At 39.6% G+C, this 20,082-nt stretch overlaps 2 protein-coding genes across 3 annotated transcripts in view; one reads left to right on the top strand and one right to left on the bottom strand.

The window, feature by feature from the left end:
- Positions 1–2,106: 2,106 nt before the first annotated feature.
- Positions 2,107–10,990, bottom strand: ddx39aa (DEAD (Asp-Glu-Ala-Asp) box polypeptide 39Aa). The gene is made up of 10 exons (XM_017698986.2): positions 10,885–10,990; positions 9,216–9,430; positions 8,028–8,155; positions 6,541–6,817; positions 4,629–4,747; positions 4,393–4,524; positions 3,728–3,837; positions 3,453–3,597; positions 2,630–2,777; positions 2,107–2,350 (listed from the first exon to the last, which is right to left on the bottom strand). Exons 2-10 carry the CDS (start codon positions 9,421–9,423, stop codon positions 2,334–2,336), a joined length of 1,284 nt encoding a protein of 427 aa, XP_017554475.1. The 5' UTR covers positions 9,424–9,430; positions 10,885–10,990; the 3' UTR covers positions 2,107–2,333.
- Positions 10,991–13,585: 2,595 nt separating this feature from the next.
- Positions 13,586–20,082, top strand: part of si:ch211-239f4.1 (EVI5-like protein) — a 55,436-nt gene continuing 48,939 nt past the window's right edge. The window contains exon 1 of one of the 2 annotated variants that reach the window (XM_017699116.2): positions 13,586–13,965. The gene's annotated coding sequence lies outside the window, so the exon portion shown is untranslated. The remainder of the gene's footprint in view (positions 13,966–20,082) is intronic. The other variant, XM_017699115.2, reaches the window with a different exon arrangement.

Here is a 20,082-nt window from a genome sequence, read left to right as displayed (position 1 = left end):
CAGCTTTCTTTACCGTGGTGGTGACCAGGGGCTGTGACATTTATAACATAAATATAGCCATTTTATTTACCGATCAACATATCTTCTGATTTTTTTATGTGTAATGGTGATGATGGTAAAATTGTGGTTAATCTGAAAGATTTTAAATTTGCACCACTCCACCATAAATGTACTAAAAATTATACATGTAAGCCAGATCTTCCCAAAATTATCATAAAGCAAGACCATGGAGATCAGGCAAGATATTCATAACCATTTTAGGTAATAGCTTTTTGTGAGGGAGCTCTTAGAAGGATTACACATATCAGATGTCTGGTTCCTATCAACACCACTGTGAACAATACTGATTCTGTAAGTTTCTCCTGACTGGAGCATTTCACCTCAAACCACTCTAAATGACTTTGTTTACACCTTAATTATTTAATGAAGCAAAAAACTTGAAAAAGTGGAATTTCCCTTTAAATGGGAAGGGACTATTATTTTTGAAAATAAGTCTTTTATTCTTTTCTAACATACAGAGAGAGTGTTTGTGTGAGTGGATGCACATGAACTCTCCAAAGCCACAGATTTATGTGTGTAGGTTATAGATAGAGCCAGCCTCTTTTAGCTCAGATACCAAATTGCTAAAATGAGACACGGCACGGAGGGAGGCGAAGAGGAATTGCATTCGATGCAGTTCAGATTAAACTAAATTAAATATGAAAGGTCACAAAGTACCAAACTGAAATGTATGAACTGAGCTGTTAGTAATGCCAGAATATGCTTCACAGCTGTGTTATCTGCATGCATTGATTATAATAGAGACAAAGTGCATCCAATGAGCTTCATGTATTATTCAGACAATACCAAACAGCTCTTATGCTTTCTTCTAGTTTGAGATATCAATGCTCATTTCTCCTTTGCACTGATGTAACAAGTTAGACATATTGACGCAGTAAAGTACTATGTATTATTTATGCACTACAGAATATTAGATGGAAATTAAATACCTCCCATTAGATATCAGTGGTGTCCATCTTTCCATCTGACACAGCTAATCTTTATAAAGCTTGTTTTACTGCACTATTATTTATGAACTGATTTGAACTTTCACTTATTGTAAATGCAATAGGATACATTGTAGTACATTTAAGTTTTCCTCCCAAGAAAAATACAGAGTAATTTATGATTTTAAGGAACATAAATGAATATGTTGCATTTTGATTGTAACTTTTCTGTTAATATAAACTCAGTAACACTTAACTCTTAGTGTTGCTGACTTGGGCAGTTTAATTACATGGTGTAAGAGTGTCAGCTTTGCTCACTGTTAAAAAAGAAGCTGCAGCTGCAGCTCCCTCTGTAGGTACATATGACAGATGTTTCTGAGATTAGATATACTGTGCATATGATGCAGATGTTTTTTGAGATTAGATATAGGATAATCCACTTGAATAAGGACTGGGAAGAAATGGGGGGGGGGGGGGGGCTTTCTAAAACTGGAGTTCAGAATATTAAAAAAAAATACAGATGACTCCTAACAAGCATGCAAAACCACCAAAACTCACCCAGAAAGGTTGCAGTCTACACGAAATGTGAGAAGCAGAAAACAGCTTCTATGACTAAACTATGGAGGGGTGGAAAAATATCCCTGCAGGTTTCTTTGAAATGCAGATTTTCTTTCCAAACAAGAACTCCTTATTCCACTGTTTAATCAGCTGGTCTCAGTGTTTACCAACTGTTCTTCCACACCTGCTTTGTTGAAATGAAAACCTGAAGTCAAACCATCCCTGCCCAGAACATTCCTGGCCTGAATACTGAAAGGCGCACACGCGCGCGCGCACACACACACACACACACACACACACACACACACACACTTTTTTCAGTTAACTCCATTCTGTATCCTATGTAGTTTTTTTTTTACTGAAGCTGAAAAATTAGTAACTTGTACATACTGGCCGTTTCGACTGGAAGTTAAATTAATAGAGGGTGATCTCTGACTTGTACATAGTACTGTAACTGTATTAGTTCAAAATCTATAAATCAAAGCCAGCAGGTGTGTGCACACGACATCTTATTCAGGTATAAATGAACAAGCAACACCAACACAAACCAGAAAACTCAAGATAGTATAAAAAAAAAAAAGGTTTTAATTCTCAAACCAATAAACAACCACGATTAACAAGAGAAATTAAAAAAGGATTTACCCCAGACCACAATAAAATAAACAAGGTACATGTTTAACAGAGACAGGAGTCTATGGGCAGTGAAAAGGTGGGGTCAAAATAAAATAAGCAGGGCCTCTTCTGCTGTTACAAAAACACCAAGTGGACCACGGTCACTACTGGAACAATTCATCTGGACTGCTCAACTGGGAGAGACAGAAAGAGAAGGGAGGAGCGGAAGGACAACGTTAGATAAAATGTTCAACATGTCAGAGAATGAATCACTAATGAACTTTCCTTCTTTATGGCCAGCTTCTGTTTAGCCTGTCAAACCTCCATCAAAGCGAGAATCTAATGAAATACTAATATTTAATGGAATCAAACAGGTAATTTTATAACATGTTAATTAATAGAAAAATCTGCTTTGTGACAATTTCCAGTTGAATATTAACACTTGACTAATGACATGGATAAAGAGGTCTTACTGTAGGAAGAAATGTCGATTTCATCAGGTAGTTCAGCCACGTTGACCTCAAAGCGGTCCTGGACGTCATTTAGGGTCTTGGCATCTGTCTCATCCGACACAAAAGTGACGGCCAAACCCTTGGTCCCAAACCGACCAGCACGAGCCACCTGGGAAGAAGAAAAGAAAGATTTTTATCATGCTTTGATCTGTTGTATGTACAGTCTTATACTGCAGAAACCAAAGACATTTTTGCCATGTTTGTTACTCCTTAACACAGGAAAAAAGTTCTTGAACCCATTCGTACAAAATATGCATCAAAACTGATCACATAACATTACATAATTAATAATGTAATTACCCAAATATACCTAAGGCTACATTTACACAACAAGTAAAAGTGGTCCAAATCCAATCTTTTTCTTCATGTGTGACACAGATGTGTCATCTGTGTGGCTGTGTGAACAGCCAACAAAAAATAAAAATCCACTGAATCGGACATTGATTTTCTGATTTGAGACGCTTTCATAAGTAGTACTGAAATCCGATCCATATCTGATCTGTGGCAATGCAACTCAGTCTGAACAGCCAGATCGGAATTATGTGACTTTTACGTCAGTCCAGCTCGAGATTCATCGTAATTTCGCACTGCTGAGACTCAAACATTTAGGCTGATGTTTCTGTACCAAAAAATTGAAGAGAGGTGTCGCAGCTGCCCCGTGTTTGAAGAGACTGTGAATGAAACAGCAGAGCATGGCCGGAAGAGACAGAGGCTGCAGAGTCAGAGAGCAGTTTAAAGAATACAAGGACATTCAAAGAATAAACAGGACTTTGCGTATATTCACCCTGTGCAGGTATGTGTCAGAGTCCTCAGGCATGTCGTAGTTGAAGACAATGTTAACGCGCTCAATGTCCATCCCCCTGCCAAAAAGGTTAGTTGCTACCAAGATCCTTCTCTGGAAATCTTTAAATTGCTGATACCGTGACAACCTGTTTTTCGGAAAAGAAGAGAGAAGATTTACCATCACCTATAACTCACCTTTAAAGTGAATATTAAGTAAAAATTGTGTCAGATATAACCCATTTAGCCCTATATCCAAAAAGGTAAATGAAGTCTCACCTCTCTTCTTGGGCCATGCCTCTGTGGATGGCAATGGCAGGGAAATTCTGCTCCACTAGAAGTTGCGAGAGAGCAACGCAGCGTGGTACTGACTTCACAAAGATCACCACCTGACCACAAACAAATCATATTACATTAATTTACTTTCCCAATTGGCCTGCAGCTCTACATTTCACTGACCTTCTGATATAGATTTCATTAGTTCTAAAATAAATAACTTTAAACCACATGCTAAAATGTCAGATCCTGGTTTAATGCTTCAACGTTCGCATGACTTTCCAGCTGCCTAACTGTAACACTGTAGACATGAAGTAAATACTACTACAAGCACATTGTTCGCATGTTATTCAGTCATTTTTGTGTGATGCTTCTGGGTTGAGAAAAGCACTATATAAAATCATTGTTCTGATGCAAATCATACACAATGGAGATGCACTGATATGGAATTTCTGGTAACCAATATTTAACATCTAATTTAGACATATACTGATAATAACCAATAATTACACCTTGTATTTTAGCATGCTATAATACATATCAGGTATCAACCACACAGCCATAATTCAAATATCAGTACAATGAAAAACATTAAAATTTCCTTATTCATTTACTGGTGAACAATATAAAATCAACCAGAATTGGAACCAAAAATCTCTAGAACACACCTGGTTGAATTCAAGCACGTCAAGCAGGTCAAAGAGTTTGCGGTTCTTCTCGCTGTCCTTCAGTTTGCAGTAGTACTGCTGTAGGCCGTGCAGTGTTAGCTTTGTCTCATCGTCCACAAACACCTCCATTGGCTGGAGAGCCAAACAGAGAGAAATGCTTACATAAACATACCCTGTTCCGTTTTCAGTCAAAATGAAGTGCATTTACAAAAAAGAAACAGCTCCTAGTAACTCACATCTTGCATGAACTTGCGACAGACGGGCCGGATCTCTTTGCTCAGTGTGGCGCTGAACATCATAACCTGCTTCTCATGAGGGGTCAGCCTGAAGATATCTTGCACGTCCCTCCTCATATCTGAGACAAGGAGAAACGGATAAAGTTGGCACTGTAGATAAATTTGGCATGGTTTTACATTCCTGTACATGCAATAAAAATCTCTCTAAATTCAGATTGTGTACATAATATTTTTGCAATAATCTATATATTAATACCCAAACGTGCAATATAAACATCAAAAAAAGTTAGTAAACAGTAATAAAAAAAAAAAGTTCATGTTTGATTTAACACTCTTGTATGACTACCTTTAAAATAAGAATAAAAAAATTAAATAAAGCCTTTAAGGCTTTAATTGGCCATGGTTAAAATAAAAGAGAACTGTGATACAACAAATTACACAGAAATTTCCGTTGTAACCCTGGATGAGTGCTCTATAATACCATTGGTACACATGTACATTTCTAAAGACTGCAAAACACTACAAGACACACTGGAGGAAACATGGCTGACCGTTTTGTAACACCATAAGAGGGGAAAAAGCACTTGTTTCAAGTTTCAAAAACGAAATTACGGTGGAGCTTTGAAGGGTCAAAGTCAGTTAAAGAAGGCGGCAGAGGGAGTAATAGTAAGATTAGCTGATTAATCATTGATAATCAGTTAAACTGATTATAGAAAAATTCTATTTTCAAAAGTATTTGCTCATCTGCCTTCACACACATGAACTTGAGTGAGATCCCATTCTTAATCCTTAGGGTTTAACATTATGTTGGCCCACGCTTTGCAGCTATAACACCTTCAACTCTTCTGGGAAGGCTTTCCACAACCAGAAGCACATTTGTAAAGTCAGACACTGACGCTGGACGAGAAAGCCTGGCTCACAGTCTCTGCTCTAATTGGGTGTTCTATCAGGTTGAGGTCAGGACTCTGTGCAGGTCAGTCAAATCCTTCCACACCAAACTCATTCATCCATGTCTTTATGGACCTTGCTTTGTGCACTGGTGCACAGTCATGTTAGAACAGGAAGGGGCCGTCCCCAAACTGGTCCCACAAAGTTGGGAGCATGAAAATTGTCCAAAATCTCTTGGTCTGCTGAAGCATTAAGAGTTCCTTTCATTGGGCAGAGCCCAACTCCTGAAAAACACCATCACACCATAATCCCCCTCCACCAAACTCTACACTTGGCACAGTGCAGTCAGACAAGTACCGTTGTCCTGGCAACCGCCAAACCCAGAGTCATCCATCAGATTACCAAATGGGAAAAGCGTGATTCATCACTCCAGAGAACACGTCTCCACTGCTCGTCAAGTGGCGCTTTGCATTGCACTTGGTGATGTAAGGCTTGGATGCAACTGCTTGGCCTTGGAAACCCATTCCATTAAGCTCTCTATGCTGTTCTTGAGCTAATCTGAAGGCCACAAGACGTTTGGAGTTGTGAAGCAATTAACTCTGCAGAAACTTGGCGACCTCTGTGCACCATGCACCTCAGCATCCACTAACATTGCTCTGTCATTTTAAGTGGCATACCACTTTGTGGCTGAGTTGCTGTTGTTCCCAATCGCTTCCACTTAGTTATAATACCACTGACAGTTGACTGGAATATTTAGTAGTGAGGAAATTTCACAAATGAACTTGTTGCACATGTAACATCCTATCATGGTACCATGCTGGAATTCCCTGATCTCCCAAGAACGACTTTCATAAATGTGTGTAGAAGCAGTCTGCATGCCTAGATGCTTGGTTTTATACACCTGTGGCCATGGAATTGATTGGAACACCTGAATTCAATGATTTGTTTGTGTGAGTGAATACTTTAGGAAATATAGTGTAAGTGTTGGTTACAACACAATACAGAATGCACTCAGCACACTCACCAAGCTGCTCCAACATCTTGTCACACTCATCCAGGACGAAGTGCTTGATATTTTTGAGGTTGAGGGTCTTGTTGCGGATGAGTGCAAGGATGCGGCCTGGTGTGCCAACCACGATGTGCGGGCAGCTCTTCTTTAGCACCTCTTCGTCCTTCTTAATGGACAGACCACCAAAAAACACTGAGCACTTTACTGTGGGCATGTACTTGGAGAAGCGCTCATATTCTTTGCTGATCTGGAAGGCCAGCTCACGCGTGTGACACATCACTAGCACAGACACCTGAGGACAGAACAAATCCATTAGATAAGCTGTGAACATTAATCAGCATAATTAGACACCATTCTCCCGAGAGACCAAATGTCATCCAGAGAATGTCCTTTTGCAATGCAACTGCAAACATGAATATGTAAACAGTATTATCACACCAAGAATCAGCAAACAAAGCAAAATCAAGCCGGATGAACAGTTTAAACCCAGTCTAGTCTCTCTTTCTCCCTCTCTCTCATAAACACAAACACGCAAAGTGATGTGCTTCCTCATGTTCACAGATTAGCAAAGCATTTTTTCAGAAGTACAATATGTCAACATCTGTGAATTTCACAGAAAGTAAGCATGGTTAACAGGGGGCGTAAAACTGCATGTTTACAAAACATTTCACTGGACACGCAAGCTCTGCCAACTCCACAAGTTATCCACAGTAGAAGCATCCACAGATAACATCATATGCCAAATTATTCACAGTACCACTTGTTTCTCTGCCATAAAAAGTTTTGTCTGAGGCTACTCAGCTATGCATAAATAGCACACTGAAAAGTAGACAGTACTCTGCACCAAAATGGCTCATTTATGTAAACACAAACCTAGAATGTATGTTCATATCCTACGGAAAGTAATTACAAGGGCTGCATCCAACTGTCACCAAATATTATAATATCATAAATATCAAATTAGAAATATCATTCTAATGAATGCACCCCCTTAACTGCTAACATACTGTTTGGCATCAGAGTATTACGTTTTGGATGCAGCCAAGGACAAAGGGGAGCTGATACTAAATTAGTACTCTAAAGCCACATTCACACATGCACCTTTATCTAGGAATTTAACAGGAGTTCAACACGTGAATGGAAACCAACAAGATTTCCTCCTGACAACCGCAAGAGAGATATCACACACACACACAGCTTAATTTTGTGAGTAAACCCATGTGTGATTTTAGACACTCATCAAACATTACCTGGCTTGCATGCAACCTACACATGACATGTACATGATTCAGAAATGAAGGGGCTGCTGGCCATTTATATGCAAGTCCCATTTATTGGTGTATTAACATGTCCATCCTGATAAAATAACATTTAAACCTACTTGTGTGGATGACAAAGCCTGAACATTACAGGTAAACACAGCCCTATAATGGCCCAGGTGTGAAAATGCCTTAAAGACTATAGATTTAAGCTTTTAAGAGCATATAGAAGAGTCCACTCACCTGCCCATCAACCGGCTCAATTTGCTGTAGTGTGGCAAGAACAAATACTGCCGTCTTCCCCATGCCAGACTTGGCTTGGCATAAGATGTCCATGCCCAGAATGGCTTGTGGAATGCACTCATGTTGGACTGGGGAGACAGAGAAACCAAACAGGATCAATATACAGTGTGTGTGTAATATATGTAATTATATATATATATATAATTTATATTATATATAAATTCTGTCAGAGGTACCAAACTTTCAATGCAAACCACATTTGCAATCATAAATACCGAAACAAAAATGAGCGATGAAAAAGTAAACAAGTTAGAAATCAGAAATCATTTCCTGTATCCAGCGCAATCATTCACAGAAGAACTTTGTGATTTTAACATAAAATTCTGCTGCACTCTGTGATGGATAACTCCTGTGGAGTTATTGAATTAAAATCAACCACTCAAATACAAGTCATGTCCAAATATTGTACTGTTTTCTACATATTTTGTTTTGTCTATTAAAAATAGTATACTATGCAAAATAAGAGCAAAAGGTCAGTGCGTACAAACTATCCTGTCTATTATAAATAAAGGCCAAACTAAAAACCTATATGTATATTCTACTGACTCCATAAGGTGTATAGCGCTTGGACGCTGACGGCTGGCACTTCAATACAGACAGTAACTTAGCACTCATAGCGGTTACCAAATGACAGAAGTGAAGGTGTTCTACTAGGACTAGGCAATGTGGCAAAAACAAACTACCATGAAACATGTTCACAAACGATATTTAGTTTGTCTGAGGCTGATAAGTTGGAACTGATGGAAAAACCCTGCACTTAAAAAAACACTATAAACATCTCTGAGTACAATGATCTTTATTCGATCTAACAATAATGACAACTTATGCTCTCTTTGCCATGAATGATACACAAGGGTAGTCAGTGTTCTTTAGATGCGGACGATATTCACTATATATTCAGAAAAGTGTATTGTGGCAATTTATCACAATACATATCTTCATTATTGCTATGGTCTGCATCATTTTCTGATGCAAACTAAACTGAAGCTGTCTTGGAATAAATAAACATTTTTTTTATTAAATATTACACAAATGTAAAGACTGGACTGAAACCGGACACAATACTAATCCCAGCCTTCTGAAGACTGTTGTCGACCAAACGAGCTTAGTTACAAAAAAACTGCTCACCTTCAGATGGATGTTCAAAGCCACAGTCGACAATAGCACGGAGCAGCTCGGGTTTGAGCAAGAAGTCTCGGAAGCCAGAGCTGTGGATAGAGACGTAGGATCCTTTTACCTCCTTCTTCACCGCTGGGACGGCACTCTCCGTTGCCCCCTGTGGCTCTTCATCCTCCTCGTAGTCCAACAACTCATTGTCAACATCGTTCTCGGTCATGTTTGCTCTGAAAGAAAGGACAAAATATCGCACATCTAACTCATTAACAACGTTAGCTTAGCGATTAAGCCATTCAGCCCTAGCTAGAGTACAAAGCTATGAAATTAAATGACCTATCAGAATAATGAATGTTTATCATCTACCTAAATGCACGATCTAACCGTTAAAAGCAAACAAAACTGCCTGATCACGCTAATGAGCATCATCCAATAGGAATGACCTCTTCTCCCACTGGACAGCCTTGACTTGGGGTTTAAGGTAACTAGCTAACCTGACTTAGGGAGTAAATTCTGTTTTGCGTCCCAAGTCTACAGTTGTTTAGTACCTGTGCAGATAAAAATTATAACCTGGACAGAAGTAATTCGAAGAAATGTCACGAACATGTGTTGCCCCCTAAAACATTGCGTATTTAATGACGGCGGTTTACTTAAGCCCAAAGTAAGAGCTGCCCAAGAGAAAAGTACCTGACCACTTCGTCTACTCGGCAGGCTTGACCTTGAGGTTTAAGTGAACTGGTTAACTTAATCCTACTTTGTAAAAGGTCCTCAGGTGTTTAGGACCTGCCTAGATGCTCAGAGGTCAAACCGCCTTAGATATACGGTGCCTAAAGCAACACAAACATTTGCTGCTCGCTAAAACATTCTTGGATAGTTTGTGAGCAATTACAGGATTTCTATAAAAACCGGAGTAACTGCAGTCCCAAAATAAGCAACGTCTGTTTCCTGACTTAACTGTAGTCCAACCCAATAACTGAGCAATCTTGCTTTGTGGAATAAAGCCTCCAGGACCTCCAGCTAACTTCAGGCTTCAGCGGTGCTTATTCATAAAGCTAACGTTAGTTAGCCAGATAGCTAGCTACCTATAGCACTTTACAGGTTAGGTATGTAGGTACGGTTTCAATGTTGTTAGCAGCAAATAAACTGACTTGGGTGGTCGCTGTCAAAATGTCGCTAATGTAGAAAGTGCACTAGATAGCTTATCCACGAAAAGCATAACCAGCTTAACCAGCTGAACTCGCTGAATCTGCGCTCCTCCAAACAATGAATGGGGCGCCCTGCCTCGCCACTCCGCCTCGACAGCTAGCACAGCCGATAGCACAACGCTGGCTAGCTTAATACGGACGCTGCGACTTTTTTGAGTTTACAGACGCTCGCCAAAATATCTAAAAGGCGCTTTACACAGAATACAGAGCCAAGAAAAGACCAGACACTGATAAACCGACATAACGACCACAAATACAACAAACCTCGCCAGCCCTGCTCATTAGCACAATGCTAAGCATTCTAGTTAGCCACCTCGCTAAGCAGAATACTGCTGGGACGCTTCCAGGCCTGCAGAACTAATTTACTCAAATGTAAGTCCTGGAAACGACACTGATAAAGACAGGCGAAAGCATTAGCCTTAACGCTTTTAAATAACATTGTAAATCTCAATCCTCAGACATTAAAACTATAATATTACCTATCGGTGCTCCTCTCCGACTTCGACTCTCTCCTACGGTTCGCGTGTCTAGGCCTCAAGCCTCATATTTTCCGGACGTTCGAGGACTACAAGGATGTCGAATGCTATTGGGCTCATTCGACGCCAATCAAAGCTAGACTCGAGTATGATTGGTCAATTTAAATGACAGTCGATGAGAAGGGCGGGCTTGGCGTACTTTGCATCCACCCACTTTACCCGGTCAGTCATTTACTTTATGTCCACTTGGGGTCACAAGAGGCAAACTGATAGACAGAGACAACCAGATTAAGAAAGAAAGGAAGGCAGGAATGAAGTGAATAAGTAACCTAGCTAACTAAGTAAGAAATAAGGAAAGAAAGCGAGGAATGAAATCATTTCAGAGGGGAATTCCCTCGTTTTCAGAGTTTCTGATGCCTCTAAAAGCTCCCTCACAGAAACGTATTACACGAAATGAAGCTGAACAACGTTTGGCTGAAAACATTTAAAAACATTTTTAAAAAACATGCATTGGTGGCAGAGAGAGGAGGTAAATTCTAAGCCAAATAATGTTGAATAAAATATTTGATATTTTTGCATATATATGGGGGCAATTGTGGGCTTGAGGTTAGGGAACTGGCCCTGTGACTGGAAGGTTGGTGGTTTGATCACCAGTGCCAACAGTCCATGACTGAGGTGTCCTTGAGCTAGACACCTAACGTTCCCCGTTTGTGGGATTAAAAAAAGTATCACTTAATTTATATTGATTATAGCATATTGTAGATTTTTCTCGATGCTTTGCAAAAGTATTCAAATTACATCAATATTTTGTGATGTAATGTTTTTATTTTTGATTAATATTACCTAATTAAAGTAATATTAGTTTTATATAAGAACATATGCTGTGTGAAAATTGACTTACTTAAAAATTATTGCATAAGTATTCAGTCCCCGTGCTGTAGAAGCTCGAAGTTTATACAGATGAAAGATACTGGCCTAACAAGGACACAACTGGCTTGCAACTGGCCTCTGCTTTTGAATCATTACAAAAGCTCTGGATAAAAGACACCCTTAATTCAAGTACTATTGATCAGACAGTGAATCTAAAGGAAAGCTGTGAAAATACAAATGAAAGAGGATTTTAAGGAAATTAGAGATAAAGTTCCAAATGTGCACAAGCATGGAAAAGACTGCAAAATAATATCCACATGTTTGAATATCCCTTTCAGGACTATTGGATTAACATTGAGCAAAAAGGAAGCTGCATCATATCAATCAGACACTATAGGCAAGACCGCCCCCGACATGGGTGACGTGCACATCTGTAAAGGCGCCATTAATGGGGAATGATAAATATATATTTTGGCAACATAGGCTGCCATCCAGATGATGTCTTTTTCAAGGATGGCCTTGATTATTTCAGCAAAACAATGTCAAACCACAATCTGCATGTATTGGCTCTGTATTAAAAGAGTCTGGGTGTTAAACTGACCTGCCTGCGGTCCAGACCTGTCTCATTATGAGGTGAAAAATACAACAAAGGAGAGCCCAAATTGCTGAGCAGCTAAAATCCTATATCAAACAAGAAGGGGAAAACATATCACTTTCAAAACTACAGCAATTGGTTTCTTTAGTTGCCAAACACTTACAGAGTGTTGTTAAAATTAAAGATGATGAAAAATAACGGCAAACATGCCCCTGTCCCAACTTTTTTAGAACATGTTGTTGGCATCAAATTCATAATGGGCATTTATTTTTCAAAAAACAATACAATTTCTCAGCGTCAACATTTGATTGGTCTTTGTACTACTTTCAATGACATATAGGGTTTACATGATTTTCACATCATTGCATTTTGTTTTTATTTACATTTTGCACAGCATCCTAATTTTTTTGGAAATGGGGTTGTACATACATATGCATAAATCTCTATCTATATGTGTGTCTGTGTGTGTGTGTGTGTGTGTGTGTGTGTGTGTGTGTGTGTGTGTGTGTGTGCCTGTGTGTGTGTGTGTGTGTGTGTGTGTGTGTGTGTGTGTGTGTGTGTGTGTGTATATAACATCCATTTTGTTTTTCACTCAGTAGTTGACAGGACAATAAAGTTGACTTTGTTTAATGGTTAGACATCCTTACTGCACTTCAACAAGCACTTTAATGTCATATTCAGAGGCAAAACCACTTTCACTTTCACTTACAATAAAATTCTTTGTGGTTTTTCATTAGCGCTAAAAACAGAAAAGAAAAAACACAAACATTAAATGGTGCAATCGTTGTTGTTGTTTCCTCTGTACTCTCTTTAAGTTATTACAGTTTAATGAATTATTTAATGTATTATTTATTGAATTTAACTCATGCCTGTCTTAATGGGAGTTGATACTACGACAAATTCCTTATACATGATACTGTACCTTACATGTACTGTACTCTTACTTGGCCAGTAAAACCAGTTCTGCTTCTGGCACCGCGTGGTCTCGGTTCACTTGCATGTGCACTATTATGAAGCATTTTATTAACATGTTACATCATATTTTCATCATATATTTGGACAGAATAAAAATAAAATGTGCAGCACCTGTCCGGTTTAACCTCCTGCAAACCACTGAAATAAGGGAGTGGGTCACTCAACCGTCAGTCTGACCTCTGCTCTCCTATTGGTTAATACTCCTGTCAATCAACGCGGTCCTCTTTACGCACTCCTACTGATTTTTCCTTCAGCTTTTCCACGTATAAAGAGGTGTGGACGAAAGAGGAGGCCTATAGTGAAATCAGCGAAAATGCGAACGGGCCGTGATTCACAACAACAGCGGAGTTTATGTTCATTTTAGCTTGACATTTGTAGCCTGTTGTAGGGAGGGTGGTCCTGGTGGGCGGGACTTGGGCGGCGCCCGTGAAGAGCCATCCTTGGAGGAAGCTCGCAGATTTGACAGGTCGCGTTTTCACCTCAGTTTTGTTGACCGTCAAGACGACGAAGATGGACTATGTGCGCTGTTTTCTACCCTGAAGTCCGTCCCGTTTCAGACGAGTAAGGGTGCGCGGTGTCGGTTGGCGTTGCTGCTCCGTTGTCACGGTAATGGCGCGAGCCACGCGTCCGCTTCTTCACTTCAGGTGGGCAACGGTTATTCATATTTCTTATTTTTATACCACCGTCACCTCACACTGACAAACGACTTGGTTTTGGTGCTGTGCCATGAAAAGGGCTGTTGGTCAGAGAGTGTGGCCTCCATCCACATTCCTGCGCATCCACATCCACAGCAGCGGCAGTCAGTCGGTGTGAACTAACATAACGACGGAAAAAGCCGCTTAGTCGCCTTTTCCCCCTTAAGATAGCGTTCAAACGGGGACGGTAATGTCTTCTAGTATGTATTTAATGTACAGGCTGGGAAATGCCCTCAAGCACCGCGAAGAATGTGGTGTACACGCCGTTCATTATGAATTCGGCCTCATTTACACAACGTTACACAATAATAACGCTAACATATCGAGGAATTAGCATTTGCTAATGGAGTTGTGTTCACGCCTCTTAAGGAATCTCCATCGTTCAACATCAGCGGCTTCAGCCGGAGCTCTCGGCTGTGAAATAGGATGCCGCTCACTCGTATGCTCATATGCCTTCCCCCCGTGGTTAGGGAGTAAAACTAGCCTGCCTGTAATGCGATTAGGACACGCGTTTTCTCTAAATTTGGCTCCTTTTAAAGCTCTAGCCGATGTTGTGTTAGCCTCAGTGGGTTGTCATTGCTTTCTGCTCACTGTTGGATGTACAGCAATGGCTGCTGTGCTCCGTTTCATCTGCAGTCTACATCTTTTCCTTAGAGAGAGGGAGGGAGAGAGAGAGAGAGAGATATTTTTGCTGAGCAACCTAATGAGACACTGAGAAATTGTGCCATGGTCTAAAAGGGCTTCGTCCCCTTCAATTTAAGTCCAAGTTAAAGGGACATTCCGGCCTAGAGGCACCAATTAATACTACGTAGCGCAGCATTGCGTCCCTCAGCCTCACTGGTTGGACGGGATTCACGATTTTTCTTTCTTTTTGTGTTTTCGTCTGTCAGTGGTCTCTCGCTACAGTGCCCAGGATGTATTATGTAAATATGTCATGTAACCGCTGGGAATCCCCCTTCAACAAGAAACAAATCCTGAGTGCTAACATTGCCACTGATATAACGTTGGAGGCTAATAAACGCAGACAGTGATGTTAGGCTCCCTGGCAGGGAGGTTCACTATCTGGCTTCCTTCTGCATTAGCCAGCTTGCAGAAACCAAATACACACCACAGTGCTTATGGTTTTTCATCAGAAGTTACTTTAGGTTTTCTTAGTTTTTAAACTGATAAAATAATGCTCTGGAGACAGTTGTGGCACCACTGTCAGAGGTGAGTAGGCCCGTTTACAACCAATGTAGTCACTTTTTTCTTTTTTCTTAAAAGGGGTTATTTTTTCCCATGTTGTAGAAAATAAATATAATTTGAAATTAATAATACACTCGAAATAGAGGCATACTGACATAAAAATGTAAAACGTGTCCAATCTAGCAACAGTTGCTGTGGTGGGACATGGATAGGTCAGATGGGCTGAAATTTAGACTAAATTTAGACATTCCAGCATGTTGGGAATGTAGGCCCAGAAATATCTCACCAACGCACATGAATAAATGGAATTGTGATGATTTGGTGAACTTTTCCTTTAAAGTGAATGAAGCAGTGCATAGAAACCCCAGACTGCCCCCTCCCCATTTAAAGTCCTGTTTTGGCTGAGATTAAATGGATTAATTATCCAGCTCCTCTGCTTGTGATTAGAATGACAGGCAGACTAATCACTCGCTTTCCTGGTGGGGAGCTGTGCCTTGTTTTTAGCCATCAGTGCTGAATGAAGAGGATGAAAAGGTTACAGCGAGGTTCTTCTGCCTGCTACTCGCTGATAAACAAAATTCCATCAGCGACTTTAAGGGCTGTTGATGTGATCACAGTGCTTGTGCAGGTTAGGAAAATGCCATTGCACAACATGATTGCCTAAGCAGGCCTGGATTTTACAAGTGTGGATGAGTGTACACAAAGCATCTCAGTGATGAAAGACTGTCTCTGGATATCTCAAGTTGTTTTAAGTCTCTTATCTCTGTGGTCAGTGTATGTGAGGGAGGATATAGTCCTAAACTCCAAGAAGTAATGTGTTAAATAACAACACATTTGCTTGTGTTTACCCATTTGTGTCACATTTTTTTCTGTTTTAACACGTTCTGTGTTGAAACTAACACAAATTATGTTATCCGTGAAATATATCAAGACAGTTTGTGTTAAAAGTAATCTATAATGTGTCGTCTTCAGCTAAACACACTGATGTGTGGCATTCATACCACAGTGATACAGCAGTACCACTATTATCCCACCAAATGTAGCTCCAGAAAAATCTCTTTCAGAGTACATGAACAGATTAGGTGTTATTTGGTTAGTGTTACCATTAATGTAACAGAAGCAGTGAGCATCAAAAACCTGAGGAGAGGAAAACAAACTCTGAAATGACTAGCATTCTGCAGTGGGTCAGGCTAAAATAAGGCTGTGTGTGTATGTATGTGTGTGTGTGTGTGTGTGTGTGTGTGTGCGATGCTGGAGCTGCCACTCCTGTCACTGCAACAGTGCTGAAGGATTCAGTATGAGAAAGGAGGATCATTTGCATCGCAACACGTCTCTCTTCCTGTCTTTGGTTGGGTGACTGTTTCGTTCAGTTCACCCTCGGCCTTGTGATGTCTAGTTATACGTCCCTCTGTAGAGACAGTATATAGTATCTCTTTCTTTTCCTGTGTGTGTGTGTGTGACGCTGGAGCTGCCACTCCTGTCACTGCAACAGTGCTGAAGGATTCAGTATGAGAAAGGAGGATCATTTGCATCCCAACACAGCTCTCTTCCTGTCTTTGGTTGGGTGGCTGTTTCGTTCCCTTCACCCTTGGCCTTGTGATGTCTAGTTATAAGTCCCTCTGTAGAGACAGTGTGTGTGTGTGTGTGTGAGCCACACCAGTGCAGCGTCACACTCTCTCCTGCTTTGTGGCCTCTGGCTAACTGCTGCACTTCATCACCACTGAAACATTGAGACACTGTGAGCAACAGACAGCTGATGCTGTAGCCTGTGCTCCACCATTTCCCCCATTTTCTGTCTTTTCTAGGGTTAAGGTGGTTACTTGTTTTAATGAAATACTTGGATATAAAACCCAAAGCTGGTTTCCATCAGTGTGCATGATATTTAGCTAATTCGCTTTCATTCAGTGTTAGCAACATTAGCATTTGACTGGGCTATTCCATTAAAGGGCTCTCAACGCAAGGTCAAATGTACAATTTATCCCTTTATCTCAAATGTTGTCAATCAGTAAAGACTTGTTTGGTGTCTGAAGCTTTGCACTGGAGTTACGAGGCTGATGTAGCTGACAAGTTATAAAAGATTTCTATTACATGCATTTCTTATTACATCTGTTACTAATGAAGCAAACTTCACAGACCAAACATGTCTTGTTAATGTGCTTATTTAATTGTTAAGTCTCAAATGTTGATCGTTCAGATAACTGTGTATGATGACTGCAGTTGTCAGGTTTTCTTCTTTGCAAATGTATTTACTTTTAGGACAAATCTTGGAAATCTCTGAACAGAAACTAAATATAGAAAACAGTAATAGGAAATGATAGAAGGTGATGTAGCAAAAACACAAATAGGCTAAATGATGACAGTGGATGTCTTCCTGCATGATTCGTGAATCATGAATCATGAAAGCATGATTCAGAGCAACACATGTGTCTGTAGAATCTTAAGAGTAAACTTCAGTGATAATTTCACTGAAGTATATAAGAACATAACAATACACTCATCAAATGATTTGATTTGATTCACGATACTGGGTTCACGATTCAATCATTTCTAAAATTAAAAATGAAGAAAAATAACCAACAACACGAGAGCTGAGAGGCAGAAGGAGTGCTGGAGTGGTTGGAGCACTTTTGTGTTCAAACAATGCATTTGCATTAGATGGCATAATTACTAGATCGTTATTAACTGTTATTAATTAATAGACATACATTTTTGCATTGCAGTATCATATCACTATTAGACACATAAGAGATTGAATAAAAAGTCTTTAAATGCTTGTGGTAAAATGATTTCAGTGTGTATTATATTTTTTTAATCAGTGTATTTTATCACTATAGCAGATATTCTACAACCCAGCTCTCTGCTCCCATCACAGCAATGTTTTCCTCTCCAGCCGCTGCAGAGTACTTACTTATTTTCTCCACTTTCCATCCAAAGTCTGGCCGCTGCTATTTTGGTATTTTTACTGAGCTGAGTCACACTGGATTTTAACATACCACAGCTGTGTTCTCTAGTCACGGCTGCTGTGTTTTTTTATGTTCTTGGGGTAGTTTGTTGTCATTGTAATGTTGGTTTAGGGTTTTTGTCTTACTTGTTACACTGACACTATGGGCACTATCTTTGAAATATTAGTATTATCAGCACACTATTAAAATAAAGGTACCAGAAAAAGTTTCTATGGAGTGATGCCACTCAAGAACCCCTTTTGCTGTCATAAAGAACCTTTCAGTGGAACCATCTTTGTGGTTCCATATGAGAAGCACTTTTGAAGTGTGAGAGTGAGTTCCACCCATTCAAGTTCATAGTTAAATTCAGTATGATAAGGACAGATGCCGCAGAACATGTACTGGCTGGTCTAAAGTGGTGAAATTTGGTATAGTGTACCTTTGTTTACCATGTAACAGTTTTCAATACTGATTGCATGACTGCATAAGTGAATTTGCCATCAAATTTGTTAAAAATCATCGTCTCATGTGACCAAAAGACTGAACTGAATATTATATATGAAGTGATAAAAACTCATTTTTTATTCATATAGTTTGGTTAGTTTGAAAAAATCCTTAACACTTAAGCAAGCTCAGAGAACAGTTGGGCCAGAAGACATTCACACTTAAACCAGATATGGATATTAATGGGTTTAAGTACCTCAACATAGTGTAAAACGTTTATAGTTTACCAGTTAACATGTCTTGGGTGATGTGATTATAAATCAGTATAGAACTCAGTGTAGAACTGGAGCTTTCTGTATGCTGCCATGTTTTCTATCATTGTATAAAACATGCTCAGGGCTGTTGCTGGATGCACTGTGTTTTTTCCGAGTGAGTACATGAGCTCATTCAGAACAGAAGTCAGATCGGTAAGCACTTACTATTGATTTGTATAATTGAAGTAACAATAAAACAAGACAAATATGTGATTGTATTCTTATTCATCATTTCTTATTCAAAAGAAATCAATAATAACAATAATAATAAAAAATCTCAGATTTTTGGCTTTGTTTATCACATTCTTACATATCAAAATAAACACAATTGCATTTAAAAATTGCATTATAAACAGAAAAGAGTTGATAAAATGGCAGAAGCCACTTCATAGCTGCTTTTTTGGATCACCCTTAACTTGTACATGCACAAATCAAACTGTTAGCTACCATGCGAGTAGTCTGTGCTACATAGACCTGAGACCAATACCAACTGACTAGTATCGGCACACCTGTCTTTCCCAGCTGAATGGGTGATGTGTCATACCTCCAGACATATCGTGTTGTTCTACAGTGACTCATTTATTCTTGTGTGATTATGTGTGGGAAGGGCAGGTCCATAATTTAAGAAGAAGGGTGGAGAGAGGCTTAGCATGAGTCTGTGTTCCTCTGGGATTACATGTGCTTCTTTATGAAACACAATGCATGCGAAATGCCATAGCAGACTGAGAAGTCTAGTGTATCTTGAACTGTAGTGTGATGATCTCTAGGTGTGGCTTTGTGTTTTGTATAACAGCTAACACACTCTAGTTAATACACTTTGTGTCACAAGGTGTTTTTATTGGATGTTTGGCTTTATTCATAGAGTCATGGAGTTTTAGCGCTACTCTGGAAGCTCATGCTCAAGCGAATCCTAAAGGCTGACTTTTGATAAAGGTTATATCTAGCTTTAGGCTGAATAACACTCTCTGTGGTGAATCTCACTGAAAGATCCTTTTAATCTGGTCTCTGGAATTGTCCCTTTAAGCTTCATTCTCTCCTGTTTGCTTTGTAGTTCCCTTGTGTTTCAAAATGAAAGATGTTGCACTGATCTGAGACCAGCTTTGCAGTTTCCCTTTGGACAGTTAGTATCTGAATGAAGCCACTGTGGCACAGTGCAAGATTCTTTACAAGATTTCACATAC

The sequence above is a fragment of the Pygocentrus nattereri genome, chromosome 12 (genome assembly GCF_015220715.1).
Source record: "Pygocentrus nattereri isolate fPygNat1 chromosome 12, fPygNat1.pri, whole genome shotgun sequence".
NCBI lineage: Eukaryota > Metazoa > Chordata > Actinopteri > Characiformes > Serrasalmidae > Pygocentrus > Pygocentrus nattereri.
Note: the sequence above shows the minus strand (reverse complement) of the source record. Positions and strands in the feature narration are given on the sequence as shown.